The sequence below is a fragment of the Poecilia formosa genome, unplaced genomic scaffold, assembly GCF_000485575.1.
Source record: "Poecilia formosa unplaced genomic scaffold, Poecilia_formosa-5.1.2 Scaffold64, whole genome shotgun sequence".
In the NCBI taxonomy this organism is placed as follows: Eukaryota; Metazoa; Chordata; class Actinopteri; order Cyprinodontiformes; family Poeciliidae; genus Poecilia; species Poecilia formosa.
In genome coordinates this window covers 955,076-977,532 of record NW_006800003.1, presented here as the reverse complement: position 1 = coordinate 977,532, position 22,457 = coordinate 955,076, and the positions used below count along the sequence as shown (strand labels likewise).

At 39.6% G+C, this 22,457-nt stretch overlaps 2 protein-coding genes across 4 annotated transcripts; both read right to left on the bottom strand.

Moving 5' to 3' along the window:
* On the bottom strand, positions 1 to 11,641 carry gramd1c (GRAM domain containing 1c). Of its 2 annotated transcripts, none has more exons than XM_007554554.2 (18): positions 11,436 to 11,641; positions 10,114 to 10,225; positions 9,696 to 9,819; positions 9,353 to 9,453; positions 8,362 to 8,457; positions 8,180 to 8,260; positions 6,327 to 6,445; positions 5,376 to 5,538; positions 5,140 to 5,296; positions 4,919 to 5,062; positions 4,717 to 4,835; positions 4,489 to 4,631; positions 4,287 to 4,390; positions 2,912 to 3,076; positions 2,501 to 2,567; positions 2,182 to 2,301; positions 1,769 to 1,874; positions 1 to 958 (listed from the first exon to the last, which is right to left on the bottom strand). In XM_007554554.2, exons 2-18 carry the CDS (start codon positions 10,207 to 10,209, stop codon positions 890 to 892), a joined length of 1,974 nt encoding a protein of 657 aa, XP_007554616.1. In that variant the 5' UTR covers positions 10,210 to 10,225; positions 11,436 to 11,641; the 3' UTR covers positions 1 to 889. The 2 variants fall into 2 exon arrangements, with proteins under 2 accessions (XP_007554616.1, XP_007554615.1); XM_007554553.2 differs by having other exon boundaries at positions 10,114 to 10,222.
* Positions 11,642 to 12,063: 422 nt separating this feature from the next.
* Positions 12,064 to 21,780, bottom strand: atp6v1ab (ATPase H+ transporting V1 subunit Ab). 2 transcript variants are annotated; one of them, XM_007554549.2, is made up of 15 exons: positions 21,667 to 21,780; positions 18,882 to 18,987; positions 18,449 to 18,577; positions 17,773 to 17,987; positions 17,562 to 17,699; positions 17,287 to 17,438; positions 17,042 to 17,204; positions 16,846 to 16,954; positions 16,271 to 16,393; positions 15,581 to 15,695; positions 14,642 to 14,705; positions 14,337 to 14,540; positions 14,149 to 14,243; positions 13,881 to 14,052; positions 12,064 to 12,789 (listed from the first exon to the last, which is right to left on the bottom strand). In XM_007554549.2, the coding sequence occupies exons 2-15, from the start codon at positions 18,961 to 18,963 to the stop codon at positions 12,697 to 12,699; spliced, it is 1,854 nt and encodes a 617-aa protein (XP_007554611.1). In that variant the 5' UTR covers positions 18,964 to 18,987; positions 21,667 to 21,780; the 3' UTR covers positions 12,064 to 12,696. The 2 variants fall into 2 exon arrangements, with proteins under 2 accessions (XP_007554611.1, XP_007554612.1); XM_007554550.2 differs by lacking the exon at positions 21,667 to 21,780 and adding an exon at positions 19,341 to 19,521 and having other exon boundaries at positions 12,697 to 12,789.
* Between the last annotated feature and the right edge of the window lie 677 nt (positions 21,781 to 22,457).

Below are 22,457 nucleotides of genomic sequence, written 5' to 3'. Positions count from 1 at the left end.
TTCCGTTTCATTGAATCATTTATTCTTTCCCATTTTAAGAACAATATGAAGTCCACCTAGCATCCAAGAATACCACAGAGTCCAAAAAGAGTCCTTTCACTTTGAACACTTAACATCTGCAAATGAAGGGATAACTATACAAGAGGAAAAAAAATAAATCCTTTCAATATAAAAAGCAAAGATAGTTTAATATAAATACAGCCTGTGAAGGAGCAGATTGACACTGTGCTGTTCCTTTAACATTCAGGATAAAAACATTGTAAACAATAAACCTGGCTCAATTGTATTGTGCATCACCAACAACTGATTAAAAAAAAAACAGAAAATAAATCGAAATTATGCACAGTGATGAGCCTTGAAATATAAATTAAATGTATACAATAAACCAAACACCAGAGCCAAACCTTTAATTTATGTTTACTAAAATTAAAATAAAACCTTCAAGTTTGGATGACAACAGTTTTGAGTTAAAGATTCAGAGATATTCACAAGACTTGTGCAAAAATTAAAATTCTTAAATAGTAATGCACGTACCAATACTAAAAACAAAAGTAAAATAAATATTTACACTCGTGGTACATTTCTGGGTAAAATGGAGGAATAATATGCCACTTAAAAAAAAAAAAAAAAAAAAGAACCCTGAAGAAGTTTGCACAATCTTCAATCTTTCCCCTCAATAGCAGCTCAGTTAAAAAAAATAAAAATCATCCTGCGGTGCTGGCTTGCAACTCTGGCAACGCATGGCATGTCTGGAGTCTGGGGACGCCAGTGGAGCAACAAAGCTGTGGATACCAAGCCTCCTCTGAGGGAGTCTGCAGCAGCAGTCTGTTGCTCTTTTAGCACGGATGTGAACGCAGCTTCTTTCAGTGCAGTTGGGACGAGGATGAGGTCACTGCTGAGTTGCCGTTTGATTGGCCATAGCAAAATTCTGCTGGAGCACAACTAGAGAGGTACGGAGCTGTGGAGGAAAACATACGACCAAGTTTGTGAAGAAGGGGCTTCTTGTTTTTACTTCGATGTAGAGACAAGTAGATATACAGAGACAGGAAAGCCAGTCGTTTGAGATGGGAAGATGGACCCATGTACAAAGCGATTCTAAAAACGATTGCAAAAAGACTTGAGATCGACCCGCCAGCAGAACACTAAACATACAGCCATTGAGAGCCAGGGAAGTTGATCTAAATTTTTTTAGATTTTATAACAATGTGAATCTGCCGACTTCTACAATGGGAAAATATATAGCACTAAATTCTTCGAAGCTATGACTCATTTATATTACTTTTAAAAACCCTTGTACCATTGGTTTCCTTCTGTTGATGTTCTATGCTGATGTTGCAAAATTGCTAACACCACAACGTCGTATTCCCTTTAAAAATTAAAAATGTCTTACTTCGTTTTGTAAGAGTCACAATGGAGGGGCCAAAAAGGCTCTGGAGCATATTTATCTAGCAGAATGGCCTAGTCCAACTCCAGACCTAAATACAATTCATAATCTGTTGCAAGATTTGAAAACAGGGGTTTACAGAGATTCCCAATTTAATCTGACTGATTTTAAGGTCGGAAAAAATGCAAGAAAAAAAAAATGCCTTGGCTGCTTTAGATTTGTTACCAACTACTATGATTTCTGCACAACATTTTCTCTTTAAAAACAAAAACCTTTACATTATTTCACTTTCAATTACAGTAAACACTTCTGTATCAGTCTACCACCTAACATCTCAATGCAATTTGGTTAGTTTATGTTACACATTAGCAGTTCATATCTTACTTGTTCTAGGAGAAGAATGGAGTCCTGCAGGACAGTTTTTAACAGCTGCATGTCCTCATTGGTCCTGAACCCTGGCAATGGCTTGGGACCATACTTTGGTCCAAAGCTGTCAGAAAGGGACCATTATTTTCCTGCATGCAATAATGAGGTGCACTCACTGAATGCAAACTCAACAGCATGTAACTTTAGACGAGAGCTGATGCAACACCTGTTGTTCAACCATATTCACTGAGACAGCATCTACATAGACTTAGTGCAGGGAACTGAGGTGAGCTGCTTATGCAGGAAAAGAACGCTGGTGTTTTCCTGCATAAGCATCGCCTTCACAAACACCACTTCTCAGTTTTAGTCAACTATTGATTGTCCAACTATCCACAGAAATATGTCGATTAAAAGAAGACTGGTTATCCAACCTGGTTTCCATCCGCTCCCTGAGCCGATGCTTTGTCGTGAGGTACATGCGGTGAGCCACGTCCTCCATGGCCCACAGCTTGAAAAACAAGCCCAGATTGAGCACTATCAGGATCAGCAGACTGAAACCAGGAGAAAACACAGTTTATGTCACAAGAACAAAAGACTGTGGTATCAGATGATCGACAGACGCAAAAGGTTGCGACATTTGCAGGTTTGACAAGTAGTGACTTTGCATGCTCGAGCTGGAAAGACGCATATCCTCCCAAACAAAATAGAAAAATCACAATATTCAGCTGCCTCTTTGGTTTATCAACTTACATTACACTCATGCTAACAACTATTGCAGTAGTGCTCCATCTCTGCAGGCCTGTGGTATCCATGGGGCCTGAAAGAGAACAAGATTTAAATAGGCTTAATTTTTTTTGGCATACAGACATAAGTAGAATTTTGAATTAATAAGAAAACTTTGCACTGGTTTAATGTAACAGGATATGCTCTACTAGGGACAGGAAACGTTTTGCAACAGAACCGCGAGATAAATGTTGCCCCATTCTTCTGCTACAATGTCTTACATTTTTTCAAATTGGCTTCCCTCTTCAGAAACTGTATGCAAATGGCATCAGTTTGCCACCAACTTTGTCATGCAAAACACTACATGGTTATACCAACCTATATGGTAAAGAAAGTACAGTTGGGCAACTTTATTTTATGTCTAAAATATTTCAGTACCCATGTTTCCATCTCTGTGCTCAGGATCCTGTCCTGACTGCTTGCCGGGCTTTCCATGATCCAGTAGAGTCCGGCTGAACGTTCGCCTCCTCCTGCGGACCCCAGCTTTTCCAGACTCGCCGACTGCTTGGTTCATCTCTGACTCCTCTTCCAGCAGTTCAGCTTCTGTATCGCCACGAAGAACATATAGAAAAGGACAGTTGGGCTAAGAAGTTATTTAAAAAGAACTACCCACTGTATTGTGAGCTAGTTTCTTGTTCAAGTTTTTTGCAGACTGTAGGCAAAATTCCCGTTAAACAACTCTGAATAATAACCATCCACAGATTCAAGAAGTTTTATCTGCAACTGTTAGTTTTTTTACGTTCATAATCATTAGCTTCATCCATCTTTTGCATGGATTTATAACAACATACACTTTTTCATGTTACAACCACAAACTTCATATAAGAATTCTATGACCAAGAGCAACACAAAGACACACATGTAATAAAAATTGTGTCATGTATTAGTCATCCACATTAACTCAGATATGGATGGGGAAAAGGCAGAGCAACAAACTGCCTAGAAGTTAATTAATAATAGCTGTAAATTACAGGGGACACAGCAAACATGTACAAGAACAAATGAAAGGAATAAAACCCATTACAGACAGCAACCGGCTTCAGATTGAGGCAGGACATCAGCAGTAAATATAGAGCAAGGGTTGCAAATCAAAAGGTTTAGATCAAATTGTATTAAAATGGTTAAATCAAGTCCAGTCAAAATGAATCAAGTCAAATCTAAATGAAAATTAATGAAGACCATCAGTGAACATGAATTTTCAATCTGAATCAGCTTGTGCAACTGAACAAGAATTTCCAAAAAAAAAAACATCTTCCGTCGACTATTAAGTACAGCTGTGTGTCGTTTTAGGCTGTTTTGCAACAAAATTACCCAAAAAAATGTGTCTGCATGTGAAAACCATGCGTCTCCTCTGCACCCCCATTCACAGTTGCACCATTTTGTGTTTATCTATTCCACAAAAACATAAAGCCGAGATTACACAGCACACTGTGTTGTTCCTATTGCCAGATCGTTTTTAATTCTCCATAGCGATATGACTAATTCACACACAATAAATGATGGTTTATAATAAACGGCAGCTTTGTGTGACGTGCATTTAGAGCAGCTCATAAGAGTAACTGCAATATCAGCCCTGATATTCTTTGCCCTTCCTGCAGACACAGCAGTAATATGATTCAGCAGTGCAGTGCTATATGTGTGCCGGAAGAAACTGTTCTCATCAGATAAAACATAAAATAAATCACAGAGTGACAACAAAAAGTAAAAAAGGATAAGCCCTTTTCTGCCTTTGGATCGTCCCAAAAAAACTCACCCAGTTGTCTAAAATAATCTTCAATGCCAGTCCAGGAGTTTTTTGTAATGAAGGTTTTGATTAGACCAAATGTTGGTTTGCTGTACTTCACATCAGAGTACACCCTAACAAAACAAACAAACAAAAAGAAACAAAACAGAGACTTTTAGTTCAAATCCATTAACATTTAAATAAATAGTATGCACATTAATTAATTCATCACCTTAGTCGACACTTCCGTTTGGAGACTCGTATGATATAGTAGCGGTTCTGTGTGTAGAAGTGATCATGGTAGGGGACGTCATGAGTGTACACCACGGCATCCACCTGGTAATACTGACCCTCCCTGGATTCTTTGGACAGAGTCTGGCGAGGTAAATGAAGCTCAAATAAGCCAAACAAAAAACATGTTTACACGTCTAGTCAACCATTCACACGGACAGAACCACACCTGGTTCTCTGTGGCGGTGGAGAACTTCCCAATCAGGGGGTTATTGATGGCTACAGTGTAGCTCAAAACCCGCTTGTCATTTCCTGAGTCGTCCTTCTGCCAAGCAGTAGAGCTCGGATCTGAAGACACAAAATGGGAAAACTTTATTAAAAAGCTTCCATGAACACGTTTTAATACGGGAGAAATTGATGTAAGGTCCTACTCGTTATGCTGCGGATTTCCATAAACCTTTGAGTGAAGCTGGAGTCTGTGAAGAGCAGCTCAAACAATTTGCTTGCGCTCATGTGGAAAACCTTGTTGAGGTACAGTCGCCCCGGTTCCTCGGATTTGTCAATTCGATCCTCCACTGGTGGAGGCAAACACGAGAGCAACGTAATGAACAGAAAAACAAAAAAACAATCCACATCGCCATTATCCTCTTACCTTCTTCACTGGTTTCTGAGCCACTTTGCTCCAACAAGTTCTCGTTGGCGTTGAGATCAAGGGACTGAGTGGAACGCTTGGAGAGCCTTTCTGCGGGATGACGCGCCAATGGAAGAGTCGGACTTCGGTGTAGGGACGGGGAGTTATGAGACTCAACCTGCAGGAAATGAATAGCATTCTAAGAGGATAATTTGAGTAAAGAAAATATTGAGTAATGTAGGAAAAGAAGATGATACCGTGTTGGTTGTCCTTGGTGAGCTCATGGGTGAAGGCATCTCCTCTCCTTGAGGTGTGGAGCTCTGCAACGGGACATGCTCCACCACTGGGAGAAGGAGGCTGTTGGGCCGCTCTGGTCTCCCGAGACCTTCATCAGCGGCACTGATGAACTTCTGCTGCAGGCTAAAAAGAAGCAAACAAAAACAAAACATAAAAGATTAAAGCTGGCACCAAACTTTTCTGTAGAATCAACCTTCCTTTTTAGAACATGCTGCCATGGTCATGATTTCTATTTTATTTTATTTTTTTGCCATTCCCTTGTAAATTATCAATAAAGATATAAGCTATGCCTTCCCCAAACAGTTTATGCTCGTATTTGCCTCTTGTGACATCTTATGTCACAGGGACATTATAAGATGAAGACCTAAATCAGAGACATAGGTCTTCATCTTCTTTTCCCCTCTTTGCAATCAAATGGTTGCTGGTTATTTTGCTCCTTCGCCCTTTACAAGATAAATTCAGAGTAATATACAAATTCGTACAAGTAAAATTTTTGAAGGCAATCGCCGCCATCTTCACCGTTTTTCTTCAGCTTCGTCAAACTCTGCCTTAAACATGCGGTGCTAAACCCCGAACTACTGAGATGAAACTCGAATGCTTCAGAGTCCTGAAATCAATAAAAGGTCACTATAATATATTAAGCTGATCAGTTGGACTTGGTTGATTCTTTTGCCTCTTGTGACGTCACACAGACATGCACAATGCAGGTTTATATCTTTTTACGCTTTTTTATTCATTTAATTTTTATCGTGTTTAAGGGAGTTATTTTGAAATCTATACTCCAAATTGTGTTTTAAAGGTCATCATTTGTTGGCCAAAGAAAGAATGAAACCCTGTGGCATCTTTAAAGTCAGGGGGGGAAAAAAACAAAACAAACACGGTCAAGGTCCCAAGAGCTGAGGCCAAGTTACCTGGTCTGCCCAGTTGATTCTGTTAACACCTGTAAATTCTCCATCTCCTCATTGTTCAGGCCCAGATCATAGCCATAGTGCTGTTTGATCATCTGCCACAGCTCCGGGCACGTCAAAGTCTAAAATAAAGATAAATAAACATAAATTAGAAGCATGCAGAGGTCTCCTCCTCCTGCATTCTCTTGGTACCAGAAGGTGAGCACAAAAACAAGCAATTATGCAGCTGGTGTATAGCCTGGAGAACTCCATAAGGAATAATTTACAGTCTTATCTCCATGGGTGACAACCTACAAACACAATCATCCGTCAACTAGGTCAGTCAGGTTGCACTACTGTGTTCTCACTGCAAAAGAAGCTCGGATTACCCAATATCTTTTTGGGGAAAAAGCCAAAAAACAAACTTCAAACGTGAGGAGCTAGAAATGGACACAAATCTGCTCACTCAGCCTGATAAAGGAAAAAATAATTCCTTTATTTTAGCGTAGGCGTTAAAAACAAGCACAAAGTTCCAGTAAACCGGTTCGTCGGGGTTCTCCTACCCGTCAGAGGACATATCCCACTGCCGCTGTGCGATCCGACCGGGTTCTGAATGGCGTGTGACCTGAACGCACCAGCGCACATTCAGGAAGTCCGTAAAGACGCGCCGCCCAAACACCAGTTAGATATTTAATAGAAACCCTCCTCTTCTGCGCAGAGAGAGAAACCGAGATCCGAGCAGTAAGTCTTTGACGCCGAGCTGCGGCGAAGTCCGTTTAGTTGTCGACACAAATCTCTTGGCCACACCCAGATGGGGTCAATGAACTCAGGTTGTTACACAGGTGTTTACCTGATTGCCGTCCCCACACTGTGAGAGGGGAACCGTTCAGGGAAGGAAAAAAAAAAAAGGGCTGCAGCAGCAGAAATCAAATTAAAGGGCTGAAGTTCACTCTGACTGATCATAAAAATATACAAAAGGAGGTCACCCTAATGCAGAATGCCTTCTCTGTGCAGTTTATTCACAACCACGATAGGCCTAATAAAATTAGGCATACTCAGTTACTTCCGCCATATTTTATTAATTATTTTTAGATGCCAAAATTTTAGTCGGACAGTTTAGTTTTGATTCTGACTGACTTTCATGGAGGCCTATAATTGCATTTTACAGTGCCTTGAAAAAAAACTTCACTGCGCTTATTGGGCTCTCAACAGTAGGTTGAGACTTGTGATTAAAAAAAAAGACAATGGGTTTCTTAAAAAAAAAAAAAAAGTTTGGTTTTTCTATGCATTTTTATTAAAAAAAAAAGTCATCTTATTTACTGTAGTATCCCCAAACAGAAAACAGATCTGATTCTAGGGCTCAGAGTTCCAAGTGTTTCTATGTGCTCCCATCTGTCACACTTTAGGTTTCTACCTGAGTCCACCTCTTAAAAAGGCTTTAGCCAACATGCAGTTGCAGTTTTTGTACAAATTGTGGTTTTTGAAGTGCAGAAGTAAACATGTCTATTTTGGGGGAACGAGATAGACCTGCTTTCCCATGTTACTTTAATCAATAACTGAGCCAAAGGTGAAAGCCTAGATCCTGTGGGTTCATTTTGTACTATACCCATGACTTCCATGAGTAAACTTCAAACCTTACCTCAACCTGTAGAACAGTAAACAAAAACTCAGTCTGTTGAACTAGTGCAAAAACCTTGCAGTTCGTCACCGATATCAGAGAGTCCGTCTGTGGGACTTCTGTATCTGCGTACAGAAATTTGCTTTCTAAATGGACATACTGGTCCTCAGGAAGGAGATTGGACGGTAGAAAATTGACTGCAAATGAATAGCAGTCATTCCTCCTATTGGAGCCCGACTGCTCCTCTGAAGAGTCTTACCTTGTCCAGCAGACTGTTCTGCCATATGCGGAAAACACTCAGATAGCTTTTCTCTCTTGCAGAGAAGGAAGCGAAGAAATACTGTGGATGAATGATGAACAACATTTACAATATATTTAGGATTATGTACTTTACTTTTACATAAAGAAGGTCTAAATCAGGTCTTTTTTTTGCTCCAATACCTTCTCGGTACGTGTGCAGATCTGGATGGCATTGGGGATCAGTCGAGCGGTTTTCTCTCTGGACATTGTGGTTATATCTTTGAGAGACAGTATAATCTGTAAATGCATATTAAATAAAGAAATGTTATGAAAACCACCAGTGAGTGCTTTGATAAGTGACAAGTAACTTGACCCATTTTAGAATCATGTTTTCTGCAAATGTAACTGATGCATACAATCTTTTTTTTTTTTTTCTTGGGAAAATAAATATGGAATCGCCACTCTCTCAGTCTGACCAAAAGCCATGACAATAAACCATTTTATTTTCCAAGAGGAAACATTGGCTTTGTACAAACATATCTTAAAATATGTAAACCAAAAACAATATTCTTCATTTTCAATGTGTGCTTTATAAAACCAGAATGTTCTATAAAAATTAAAAAAAACTTGTTTTTGCCTTGTTCTGCTTTTATTTGCTACGCATTCTCCCCAAAATCTAATTGTTCTATAACCATTTCCTGAATCTTAGGCGTTTGGGTAATGTGGATTGTAACAAACAGCTGATCCGTTTAACACAAGCAAATATAGATACAGGAGACCAGATGTATTCAGTCTTCTGAAACCATTGCTCTAATAAACTATGTTGATAAGCAAACGTGACCCTATGAATCTCTACAGATAATCTGTGGGGCGGGTATTCTCTGCTTTGGTTCAACTTTATCAGATAAATTCTAATAAATAAACTAAAATAGAACTCTTTGTTTGTACTTATTGTTTTTACATTTATCATAACTTAATTATTAACCCATTTTTAAAGAAACTAAACTGCTCTTTTTAATTAATTATGTTAGAGCACAAGATGTTTCCATTGTAACAGTTGTTTTTCACAGGTTCAAAAACAAAAGACAATTTATTTGTAATTTTTTTATGGACAACATTGGGGATCATTATTGAAAGTTAAGACTCGTTTCCGGTTCCTCGTCCTTCCCCCTCGCCCCATCGGTCTCATTACCTTTGTGCCACGAAACACATAGCTGTAGAAACAGATCCAGTTCTCTGAGAGGTAGAGGCGTCCCTGAAGGAGGATGTCCCGGTGGAGGGCACAGGGATAGTCTGAGGAGAAAGCATACAGCAGACACCCAGTACAGACAAATAAGAACACCTGAAGTTTTATTTTAAAACTTTCAGCTTTATCTCAGGAACTTATTTCAAGACATCGTGGAATAAGCAGCTCAAATATTTGCAAATCTATCCAAAACTTGAGAACTAAAGTTTCCCCCCTCCCCCCCACCAAAATTAGCCTCCAAATATGATTTTTTTAAAATAATACTCTCTCCCCCCAATCCTGAACTTACCTAAAATGAGTATTTCTGAGTCAGGCAGCTCCTTGAACAGCCTCTTAAACTCCTCCACCCTCTGTTTGTAGCTTGGCAGAGGAGACTGAGGCACAGCGAGACATGGACCCAGAGCATCGGAGCTCTGTTGTGGGAAATGGGAAGATTACAGGTTCAAATAAATTTAAAACTCAAAGTTTCAGAACATCTCTTCTGCGTCTGTGTCTGAAACGGATGATGCAGTCGAAAATAACGCAATACTGCATCCAAACCACTAGATGGCAGTGAAAGATCTTCATTGTATGTGTAATATTGTTAGTTTATTATTCTAAGCAACCTTTGTCCTCATGACTAAAGTCAGTCTGAGGAAAGTGTGTAATGATTTTGAAGATTTTCAGGTCTGTGCTCCAGGTTCTTGTTTGTTTTAAATTTCCCTTACATCTTCATCCGAGCTCAACTGGACGTCCAGCAGGGATCCCGTTTCATCCGTGATATCATCACTGCCCACTCCAGACCGGTTGGAAAGTTGGTCCATCGGCTCTGCTGGGCTGCTTAGAACAGAAATATCCAGGTTTACACTTAAAGACAATACAGTAACAGAATGGAATGCTATAAAAGTTGTCAAGAATAAACCATTCAAATCATCAAGACCTGTCGATGTTTCACATAAACCTGGTGTACAAGATTTTTACTCTGAATGGTTCCTCTATACAACAATACTTATGAAACAAGTTTCCCCCTTTACTGTGGATGTTTCGCCACTCAGTTGCCTTTATGAACAAAAACAAGACCAAAATAATTTGGCTTTTTAGACAAGAATTTTAAATAATTATAATAATATTGAACTGACAAACTTTTTAGATGGTGAAGGCACCTTTAGAACTGATTAAATCGGTGGTACGTCTGAACATTGCTCAGGTGTGAACAGCCTTTTTCAGCCACAAATTGAGATCCGGCCAAAGTTGTAATTCTCCACCAGACTACGTCAAAATATTGTCCACTATTGGGTGATTTTTACTTATCCAATTTATTTAGCATAAATGCATGTTTCCTTCTTCTTATACACCTATTCAACATAAAGGGATCCTAATGCTCCATTAACTGCATGTGCATTAAACCAATATAAACCTTAATGGGGTGCAAATAAATATATACTTTACATGATTCTTCTGTCCCACCCCACCCTTCTAATGCCACCCTGAGCAACTGCCCAACAAAACCTCCCTGGGCCTTTGTATTAATTTTATGTAAGTAGATGACAGCTAATGAAAACCCAAAATTCAGTTTTTGAGAAAATTGTATAATCCACTCAACTCTGCAACCAGAAGCGCCTGACCTTACGTTTTAATGAGAAACATTAAAATTCGACTGATCAAAACAAGTTTGTCTTCAAAAGTGCCAAAGCGGTCAGCAAGTCTAACTTTAAAGGTCAAGAGGAAAATCGTAATGCGCCAGAGCTATTCAAAGAAGCTACAGAAGTCAGTATCATTCAAACAAAAACTGGTTTGTCTGGAGATCTATACTTAGGACAGGTTTAATCCCGCTTTTGAATAAACAACTTCATCACCTTTCCACACCACAGCAAAGTTAAAACCACCAGATCCGAGTCAAAATACAAAGCAGCCGTGTTCTCCGATAACAGCCATCATCAGCTGATCTGTAGGTATGTCAATCAGATAAAAGTCGCCCGCTGTTCCCCTTCACCTCCACGTGCCTACGTGTGGGTTATCCACGCCAGACCAGCAGGCATCGGTCACTTACCTAACACGGAGAGGACCCAGGGTTCCGGTTCTGTCTGGCCGAGGTTTAAAAAGTAGATTCGTTTGGTTCTGAAGCCTCTGAGGTTGAGTCAAATGTGCTCCTCCTTCTGCTTGCTGCTTCAGCAGGTGCGTCTCATCCAGCCGGGAGGGGGAAAAAAAACGCCTTGTGGGTGTTGACGCCTCACTGATGACGCTTTAAAATCAGCTAGTTGGGATCCAAACCTTTTATTAACTAGTCCTCTAGGAAAGCAGGGTGATTGAATATAACCAGGTGTTTGTGGTTTCGGAAATTATGCCCAATTTTAAGAGCAAATCAGAGTTGATTTAAGTGATTTCTTAAAAATAATTTAGAAATTATGGACATCAGTGTTTGTATTTAAAAATCTAAACAATTGCAGAACACACCTTAAGTTAATCCAATTTAATTATGAATAGAGTCAGCTCTATATTTAACCCTCCTGTTGTCCTCCGGTCATTTTGACCAGAGGACAACAGGAGGGTTAGGAAAAAAAATGTCTTTGCTTTGCTGCTGCCATAGAGTTGACGTTCCAGTGTTACAATCATGCAGAAATACCAGTTTAGCTGCATAGATACACACAATGAGGTTGAACAAAACACTCGACACCTTGTTTTTTTTTTCCCCCCCACAATGATTTAATTCTTTGAGAGTATTATGATGAAACAGTTGGACTTTCACGCAGCAAAGTACGTACACAGCACTACACAGCCTGAAATACAACCATAAAAACATCAACGAAATTTAAAAAAACAAAACAAAACAAAAAAAAAAACAGCAGCAAAAACAACAGAAGAAATGCTGGCAATAAATAGACTGATCTTCTTAAATTTATATTCAATACTCTTCTGTACAGATGGTCTGAATTACAACACATTGACTGAAAAAATCTTCAGGAAAAGCAACACAGCTACACAGAAATCATGTAAACAAAAAAGAAGTAATGCACACATATTTAACACATTCACATACACGCACACACACACACAGTCGGTGACCATGCAGAGGATCCAGAGTACGCCTGTATGAGGCGACAAATAATGAATACAGTACATCTTTCTCTTTTTCCCCCTCCACAATAAGTTTCACACATGTGCGCATACACACACACACACACGCACACACACTCGCACGTTCACCCACAGAGGATCACAGGGGAAGCACACGATGTCTGGGAATACACGGAGGTGGAATGTGCTCAGAGGTGGAGGAGTAGAGATGGAAAGACTGGAAGGGCAGCGTGAGCCTATTCCTCCAATGTGCGGAAGGCGTTCTGCATGTCCTCCAGAAGCTGCGCGTACTCAGCCTTAATCTTGGTCTCGCCGTCCTTAACCGGGTCCTACAAACACACACGCAGAAATCCAATCAAACAGTGAGAATTAGGGCTCCAATAAATCTCACATCTAGTAGCTACAGACTCTCAGCGTTTTACATTCACTTTAAAATGAAAAACCTCGAACGTAAGGGTGGATGATAAATTGATTTAATTGAATTTTTGTTTTTTGATGATTTAATTTTTGGGAAATCTGGAATTTTATTTATTTTTTTCACCAATGCTGTCCTTGGGTTTCCATAGTTCAGAGTGATGTCACCACACTCAATGCCAACCATCTTGTTTGACAAGCATGTTTTACAGCTTGTATTTATCTGGACTTTGAATTCAGGCCAACTCTTCGATGCAGAATTAGACCCAAATTAGATTTTTTTTTTTCCTAATTACAAAAATAAAGTCAAAATATTAAAATGTTACAAGAATACAGTAGTGATATTAGGAGAAAGAAGCAGTAATTTTATGAAAAACAAAAGATAGAACATAAACTGAGGAATGTTGAGAATCTACATGAGTTATTCTTTGGTATAAGTCTTATAGATAATGCTTAATCTCTTCACACACGACCATCAAATTATTATCAGTAGGAGGAGGACTTCTAAATGATCACGCAAAATAAAACTGTCTATTTCAAAGAAAGAGCAACATGAACTGATGTGGTCACGTCAAATCCTGATAACAAACTATTTTTCTCATTAAAACAAATTCCTTCTGGTAATTTTAAGGTGTTTTTTTTTCCTGGTAAAATTATATATTTATTTTGCTAATACTATGGCCGTATACTCCTTAAAACAAACATTCTCGTAGCCCTGCCACAATACACTGTAATTCATCTCACAGACCGAATGATTGAAATAAAAGCCATTTTAAAAATATATATATTTTATGTCATTTGTAATTTCTTTTTTAGAAAATAAAAAAACCAAAACAAAACAAAACCAGATCTATTAAATTCAAAAATTGGATCCGGTATGAAATAAAAATAAATAAATAAAAAAAATCTGAGATTTTATGTTTGAGCTTTATCGTCCAGCCCTATTCGAACATTCACTTTAAATGTATGCAAGACCCATAAACCTTCACAGCGAACCCAAATTCACCTTGAACTTCATGGAGCTAATTCTGTAGAGGATTTCTCCCATGTGCTCCCTGATCATGGCCCAGGTGATCTTGTTGTCGCTCTGGGCTGTGGTCTCCACCGCATGCCGGGCCAAGTCATAAAAAGCTATCGTGTTGGACAGAATGCCCACTGTCTTGTAGAAGGGGCAGAACCTGAGGAAGTAAATTATTATTATTTTTTATAATGGTCCTTTTACAGTGTGACAGAGGCAGTGCCAAGTAGACAATACCCCCAGGGTGGCGTTTTACCTGTCATATGGGGTGTAACCGTTCTGCTGAAGGAAGTCATCTTTAAGCAGTTTGGCCACTTCTAGAGTGATTTTATCGGTTTCTGCCAATGAAGCCTATCAAAAGGAAATTCATCTTTAATTCATAGTGAACGCCACATGATTTAGGTGCTTCAACAAACAAAAGCGGAATATATTTGGTGGACTTGCCTTTCCAACAAGCTGCACAATCTCGGCCAGGTCTTCTTCCTCCTGCAGGATCTCCTTTGCTTTGGTACGCAGCGGAACGAACTCCGGGAAGTGCTTGTCGTAATATTCGTCCAGAGCGCGAGTGTATTTACTGTAGCTGATCAGCCAGTTGACGGAGGGGAAGTGCTTCCTCTGAGCCAGCTTCTTATCCAGACCCCAGAACACCTGAGGAGGGGGATGACCCACGTACTCGGTGAAGCATCCACCACTGATAGAGCGGGTGCGTTTGAGAAAATGGACAGATGGACGAGAGTGTAACTGCTTACCTGCACAATACCAAGCGTGGCTGAAGTAACGGGATCAGAGAAGTCGCCACCAGGAGGTGACACACTGAGAACAGAGCAAACGATTTATTAAACCACTATCTTCCACAACAAATAGGGTTGAAGTCCGTACTTTCCCATACTTTTCCCATGCGCTCATCTACTTCTCAGAATGTCCAACATTTTGTGTTAATTTCAAAGTTTAAAAAGAAACCTTCCATGATGAATTTATGGCAGGTATGTAAAAAGCAGAGTTTGAATCTAATATCAGCACAAAATAAAAATGGAGGGACTGAAGACAGATAGAAATAAAGGACGCAGGGAAGGAAGTGAACTAGAACACAATGAAGGAATGACGGAAGTAAGGACAAAACAATGGAAAGTAGTAAGTATGCAAGACCCTAGGACAAAAAAGAAAGGAGGTAGCAAATATACAAAATTAAGATGTGGGACACAACTAAGGAAGAAAGGAAGGGCAAAAGAAAAAGAAATAATGACAAGTGTTGAACTATATAAGGAAAGGAAGGCAACAAGGAAACAAAGGATGCAAGTTATAAGGAAAGTAGAAAGGACACAAAAAAGACAAATAGGCAAAAAGATAGGAATAGAGATAAGCCATCAGGAAGATGGATGGATATAAGTAAGGAAGACAAAAAGAGTGATAGAAGAAAGAACACAGGATACAGGGAAAGGAATGAAAGCAAGGGCATGAGAGAGTGAAGACTGAGAACAAAAAACGAAGAGAAGAAAGGCCATGAATAAGGCAGAACAGAGCAGATTAGAACAGAATAGAGTATTGGATGGGTAATAATGTGTGGAAATACAAATATACATTTTGCATTTACACCCACAGACCTGAAAAATACTTTCATTTCAATTCCATGCTCTTGCAGACTGTGTAGGAAACTTTGTCTCCCTCTAGTGACGCAAAGTTGTACTCACGCTCCAACAATACTGACGCTGCCCTCCCTCTCCGGGTTGCCCAGACACTTTACTCTTCCTGCACGCTCGTAGAAGGAGGCGAGTCGGGCGCCCAGGTAGGCCGGATATCCACTGTCTGAGGGTGGAAACAGAGGTTACAGCTGCATGCTGAGCGTTGTCCTACTTTTCTCCTATTCAGGTTCAAATACTGAAATGGAGCGGTGCAACGCTCCACTCTCTGCTTAATCTAACAAACTATTCATAAATCAAAAGCAAAAAGCGTGAGGAGTAAACTCCGCAAAGAGACCGAAAGTGCAGCAGCTGCAGCTGATAAATTTACATGGCTGACTCTTTAGGGAAAAATCCACCACATGCTTCGTTTGAGAAGTTAAATATGAGGAAGTGAAAACTAGAATTTCATAATTTCGTTAACAGAGGTCTGTTTCACAGTAGCAGATTTTTAGCTGGTGGTTCTCATATTAAACACTGCAACACATTGTGATAGTGGAAACGTTCCTTCCTTTAACAGACACAAAATGCCAGAATTATGTCTTTTAGCAAAACTAAGCTAGTCATTTGCATAGAAGGTGATTTTTAGTCCACCTTAGTCCAGAACGAACTCTGATGTTTTACATTTGTGTTGTTTTTGAATGTTTGCGTGGATTTTTGTTTCTAGCCACATTAAGAGAGCTGGTAAGTCTCCAAACTCACCAGCAGGCATTTCTGCCAAACGTCCAGAAATCTCCCTAAGAGCCTCGGCCCAACGTGAGGTGGAGTCGGCCATCATGCTCACGTTGTATCCCATGTCCCTGAAGTACTCGGACAACGTGATTCCTGCAGAAACAGATTAATTATGTGCTCAAAAGTAACAAAAACAAAACAAAAAAAAAAAAAAAAGTCAATGTATAATTGCTCCCAGCGTTTAGGGTGCCTGGAAAAAATATTCAAACCTGCTGTTGCCATAATGCAGCCACAAACGTTACTGTGTTTTAATGAGATCAACACAAAGTAGTCGGTCTCATTAAAATCAACTGGTTTGGTTTCCACTTTAAAATTACTTCCATAATTTTAAAGTGGAACAAAACACTAGTTTTTAATTAGTACTTAAGGTCAGTGTCTGCTGAGTCCCTTGATATTTTTACAACTGTTTGTCCATTAATGGTCTCCACAACCTTCTTTTTTTGTGTTACTCTACCACATAAAGCAGTAAGACAAGTTCAAAGAGGTACGAATAATCTGGCGATGCACAGTATGAATTGGTGACGCAGTGTTGTCGTTGGCTTCACCTGTGTAGATGGAGGCCTCTCTGGCAGCAACAGGCATGTTGGAGGTGTTGGCCACCAGCGCCGTTCTCTTCATAATGCTCTCCGTCTTTCCATCCACCTCCATCGTTAGCTGATGATCAGACAATACTGTCAGTTGCATCGAGCATTGGGCTAACTTGCTTTCAAAAAGACATCTTGATAAAACCCCTTTAATCACCTCGGGGAAGTCTCGCAGTACTTCTGACATCTCGTTACCGCGCTCCCCGCAGCCTACGTAGATGATGACGTCGCTGTTGGAGTACTTGGACAGAGACTGAGAGATGACGGTTTTTCCACAGCCAAAGGCTCCGGGGATGGCTGTGGTTCCTCCTTGCACGCATCTTCATACAGGAAGAGAAGACTTGGATTAAGAGAACATCTTCAGAACACCTTAACTCCTCTGAGAGAGGATGCGAAGCTTACGGGAAAAGGGCGTCCAGCACCCTCTGTCCGGTCAGCAGTGGGTGATTGGCAGGTAGCTTCTCTGTGACAGGCCTGACCTGTCTGACAGGCCACACCTGCACCATGGTAAACTTCTCCTTCACACCCTCAAACTCCAGCTCCATCACCACATCCTGATGCAAAGAGACAGAAAGCTAACCCAAAGCGAGGCCCAACGGATGCGAGGTAAAGACAGAAAGCTAACCCAAAGCGAGGCCCAACGGATGCGAGGTAAAGAGTTGATTTGCCGAACTTACAGAGATGTCATAGTTTCCAGGTGGAGCCACATAGGTCACAGTGCCTCTGTTCTTGGGAGGAAGCATGATTTTGTGCTTGATAAGAGAGTTCTCAAAGACCATGCCGTAGATGTCCCCTCCTGTGATATGACTCCCAACCTGATGTTAAGACAAGGGAAGATCAATACAGAACAGATACCTCGTCTAAATGAGCTCAAGACGAAAGCCATACTCGTAGGCTCTTGCCGGGAGAAAACTCCCACTTCAGGTCTCGGTTGAGGGCGCCGATGTTGACTCCTCTGGGGATGTAGATGCTCTGTGTGAGGTCATTGATGTCCTTTAAGGGTCGCTGGATACCATCAAAGATGGAGCCCATGATACCTGGACCCAACTCGACGGAGAGAGGCTTTCCTGTTCGCAGCACAGGGTCTCCCACCGACACGCCAGCTGAATTTTCACTCAGAAAAACCCACCAATGGTAAGAATGAGCATCTGTGTCCAAAATAAACTCTTTGACACAATCGTGCAACCTTTAAATATTGCTGCACGATATGGCTTAAAAATAAAATCTCTCATTAGTTCATACCAGATCCAATTTTAATCTTTTTTTCTTGCTTTCTTTATCTTAACAAAAAAAATTTAAAAAACTCTTTTATTTCAATAAAAAAAATTACATCTTAACCTAGCCCTAATATTCTGTCTTTGAGTTAACAGGAATTCAAAGTTGAAATAAATAGAAACTGTAAAACATGCTTGTCAAACAAAATGTCAGCCTTGGGGGTGTTAATATCACTGTGAACAATGGAAACCCACAGAATACATTGATGACAAACATCCTAGTTTTCCAGAAATTAAATCGTCAAACACCAACAATTTGATTAAGCGACATAGGTAAAGAGTAAGGATACACGTCTCCTCGTAGACCTGGATGGTGGCCATGTCTCCCTCCAGCCTGATGATCTCCCCCACCAGCTCACTGTGTCCGACACGAACCAGCTCATACATGGCTGCTCCTGCCATGGCCGTGGCCGTCACCACTGGCAGACGCAATCAAGAGAAAAATATTATCTTTAACTAAAAGAAATCAGACAAGTGCCTCAACTCTGGAGGAGCAGCGGTGATCAAACGTTTACGTAGGGAAATTTGTGGATACAATAACTTTTGGTTTTGCTTTTAGCAAATGTGGAGTGACAGAAAGACAGTAATAAAAGGTTTGTTCCCTTAAGAACACAAGAGATATTTAAGCTTTTCGGATTGCACTTGATAGAGGGTGCAAATCAAATGTGACTAAATCTTTGTTTATAAATGAATCTGTGTGTATGTGGGCCCATGGTGGCCGACCTGGTCCAGAGACGCCATGAACATATCCAAACTGGCTCTCTCGCTCCTCATCCCTGATCTTGGGCAGCTTGGACATGTCCATCTTCACTGGTTAGTATCCTGAGTCCTGACCAGAATAGACAAGAGGGGAGAAAACAAAAACACATAAAAATGAATTAAAAATCTATTGATTAAATTCATTCTGTCAAAACCAAAACAGATGCTGACCGTCAGAGAACTACCGTAACAAAATCATCCATCATCTGAGTACAATAACATTCAAAACAGTACATGTATTTAAAATAGAGCTATTTGGAGTCTCTTTTCAAATTTGTGTAATTTCCAAAACTCCATAAACAACATTAATGGTTAAATCCTTTGCTGCACAAACTGTACAGCAAAGCAGCAGCAGCAGCAGCAGCTCAAGCTGTCAGCAGTCGTGACAAACCCATCCCCCAATGCAGCCGACTCCACAGTTACCTTCAGATGTACAACAAACTAATGCATGAATTACTCCGTCTTAAAGCAAGTAGGCATTAAAAGAAAGTGCAATTTTCTGGATCCAATGGCTGATGCTCTCCCTGTGTCCTTTTATGCCCTTCTTACTGATGTACACATCTATCTTCCTGCTTACGCCTGGCTGCTCCAACCATCTGGGCATGAGTAAAGCAGCGCCACCAAAAGGCCAGCGGAAGTACTGCGAGAATCAAACCAAGGGAGACGCTTTGTTTCTCTGAATTCTAGTAGAAATAAACTGCACAACAAAATAAAAACTTACATCCAGCGATGCTAATCAGCTATGTTTTACATTTGGTCTAGCTTAAACTGAAATGGAGCCCATTAACAGAGTCGATCTATGTTGAAAATATTACTACCAGTATTCCAACAAATACTGTACGTGAGAGCATCTACTTAAATAGAAAAACAATGCAAACATACAGCATTAGGTCATCTGATTTCTTAATTTATTTTTCTCGACTGAAAATTTATTTTTCTCTACTGAAAAATAATCTTTCGTGGCTTAGAGCACGAAAGAAGAGAAAACAAAACACAGCAGCTAAGATGAACATATTCAAACAGAAGACTGACGAGGCAGCTGCTTAATGCATTTAGGCATCTTTACGAGCTCAGGTTAAAATGGAGCATCAGAAAGGGGAAGAAATGAGACTGATAACAGCGTGATTATTGGTGCCAGGTGAGCTGGTTTGAGTATTTCAGAAACTGCTTTTCTCACTGAGCTATCTCTCGGGCTTCCAAAGAATGGCATGCAAGACAGAGATAAACAAATCAGTTGCATGATGGTTACTTCCAGCAAGATAATGTGCCATATCACAAAGATGATTTATTGGACATGAAAATAATTTAACTGTCTGGTCAGATTTTAATGAAGCAGAGCAACTTTGCTGTGGTGAAATGGGAGATTTGGATTACTAATGTGGAGGAATTGTGTGATGCTGTCATGTCAATATGGACCAAAAAATACAAAACATTTTCAGCAGTTCTGAAGGCAAAAAGGGATCAAATATGATACTAAGCAAAGAATATCCAAAAAAAATGACCAGTGACTGTATATTTTAGTACATTTATATTGGTGCATTCAGGAAGACATGATACTCATTCCCATCAGAGCCCTAAAGACACAGTGTACAAATAAAGTCTTTCATTGTAAATGTAGATCTACATTTAAAATAGTATTAAAGTCTATATTGAAGGACCTTTTGGCCACATTTACATTACATGGCATATAGCCTTGTCGCACACTTTGTAATAAGCTTTTTATAGTGGCTGTCATTCAACTCACCAGTCTTTACAAATGAATTACAAATTCTGAATTATAAATTCTGATAAAACAATACTGGTCAAACCATTTTCTTTAGACATATGATCTATGAAACAAGACTTTAACCTTCACTTGATCATATGATTCTGGCACATGACTAGCTTCCCACTCTCTTTTAAGGAAGTGGAAAATGAGCATAGTGTCAGACTGGGAAGTACTTTTTTTTTTTTTAGCTGTGTGGAAACTCTGGAGAAGCCGCGCCACCTGACAACACTTGATCTACACAAAATGATCATTATCCACAGTGAGTTGGATAATCAATAATTGTCTGTGACAAGAGGAAAATGTCTCCTGTTGTAAAATTTTGCATATTTGGAAAAGGGGGCCCTCTTGTTAAAAAGGCAAAGATAAAGTATAGATCGTATTTTCTGTCTCATGCTGTAGGCAAGAGACAGGGCAAAAATAAGCTCATGTTTGTTACATATATGCGTGATAGTCACGCAGAACATTTTAACATGGTGATGTTACCTGCAAAACCCTGCAAAGATAGCTAACTCCGATGATCCATGATTTCATTTTATCAAACCAGACTCCTGTGTAAACAGTAGAGATGTTAATGCTTAGAAAAATCCAGCGTCAATCTGATGCTTTATATCGAATTTAGATTTGAGCTTTGAATATGACTTCAGGGATGTCGGACAGGTTTCCTCGAAAGGACTGTCTATATTTATTTGCACTGCAGGGAGCGGATATAATCCAGTCGTGAAATCAAAAATAAGAATATCTCTGAACTGAACTTGGTTCGTTACATTAAAACCAACGTTAACTAAAATGTAACTATAATTTAGTATCATACTAAATAATAAGACGCCTCTGTCGGCCTGGTTCAGAAAAAACTGCTACCCCTATCGTTTTGTCGCTACAGCAAAGCCAAGCGGTTTCATTTTAACACCCGAGCACAACAAACCTTATTTGTTACAAATAACAAAACCACTGAGCCCAGTATAAATATATAGATTTTGTTACCGTCTGATCGTGAAGTGGTCGTTAAATGTCTTGACTCGAAGGAAAAAAGCTGGCTACTGCGGTGCGTGACGGCAGACTGAGGTCAGCTGACTTCATTCACTCGCCTTTTAGTTTTTTTAACTATAAGGCCCTGGTAACTACCGCCATTTTGGATCCACCTCCGTGCAAGTAATGGGAATTACGTATCTTTTTTGAGATCCAGGTTATTTGGTTCAATTTACAAACAAGGCCGGATATTTTGGTATCTATGTGCTTTTTCATTCACTAATGCTTTTAGATGTTTTGATTGAACAAAGTTTTATCTTTTATTATTATTATTTTTGCACAAAAAACATATATTATTGAGATAAAACCCAGTTCCTTAAAACGAGATCTGGCTACAATTGTTCATTTTATGAACTGAAACACCAAGTCGAATCGGCCATGAACGGCACAGGGCCAACGCTCTTCAAACCGTGAGCGACTGTGGAAGTTCATTTCTGCACAAGATAAAATTATTAGTTTAAAACATACATATGATATTCAAATACATTATTAAGATGCACTAAGTTCATAAAAACAAACTATCGATTTTAAACTTGACTACTTTTAGGTTTTAAGTTCAGAATTGATATACAGAGTTAAAAAAAAAAAGACGAAACTAGTATTGGCAATTTTGACATTCAGTCACTAGTTTGGGTTTTGAAATCATTTAGATTTTCAAAGTTATGTTTCAACTCATAATTTCAGTTTATGACGTAATGTTATATATTACGATTATTATGACACTAAAATCGTAAGATTTCAAAAGT

Bases quoted from the DNA above. Each gene is read 5' to 3' on its own strand.
- gramd1c (XM_007554554.2), bottom strand. From the start codon at position 10,209: ATGGACCAACTTTCCAACCGGTCTGGAGTGGGCAGTGATGATATCACG. The intron at 9,454-9,695 runs GTAAGTTCAGGA...CTTTCTCCTCAG, and splicing joins CTCAGAAATACTCATTTTAG to ACTATCCCTGTGCCCTCCAC. The intron at 3,077-4,286 runs GTGAGTTTTTTT...GTGGCGATACAG, and splicing joins AGATTATTTTAGACAACTGG to AAGCTGAACTGCTGGAAGAG.
- atp6v1ab (XM_007554549.2), bottom strand. From the start codon at position 18,963: ATGGACATGTCCAAGCTGCCCAAGATCAGGGATGAGGAGCGAGAGAGC. The intron at 17,205-17,286 runs GTAAGCTTCGCA...TCCTGTATGAAG, and splicing joins GTGCTGGACGCCCTTTTCCC to ATGCGTGCAAGGAGGAACCA. The intron at 16,394-16,845 runs GTGAAGCCAACG...CTGTTTCTGCAG, and splicing joins AGAGGCCTCCATCTACACAG to GAATCACGTTGTCCGAGTAC.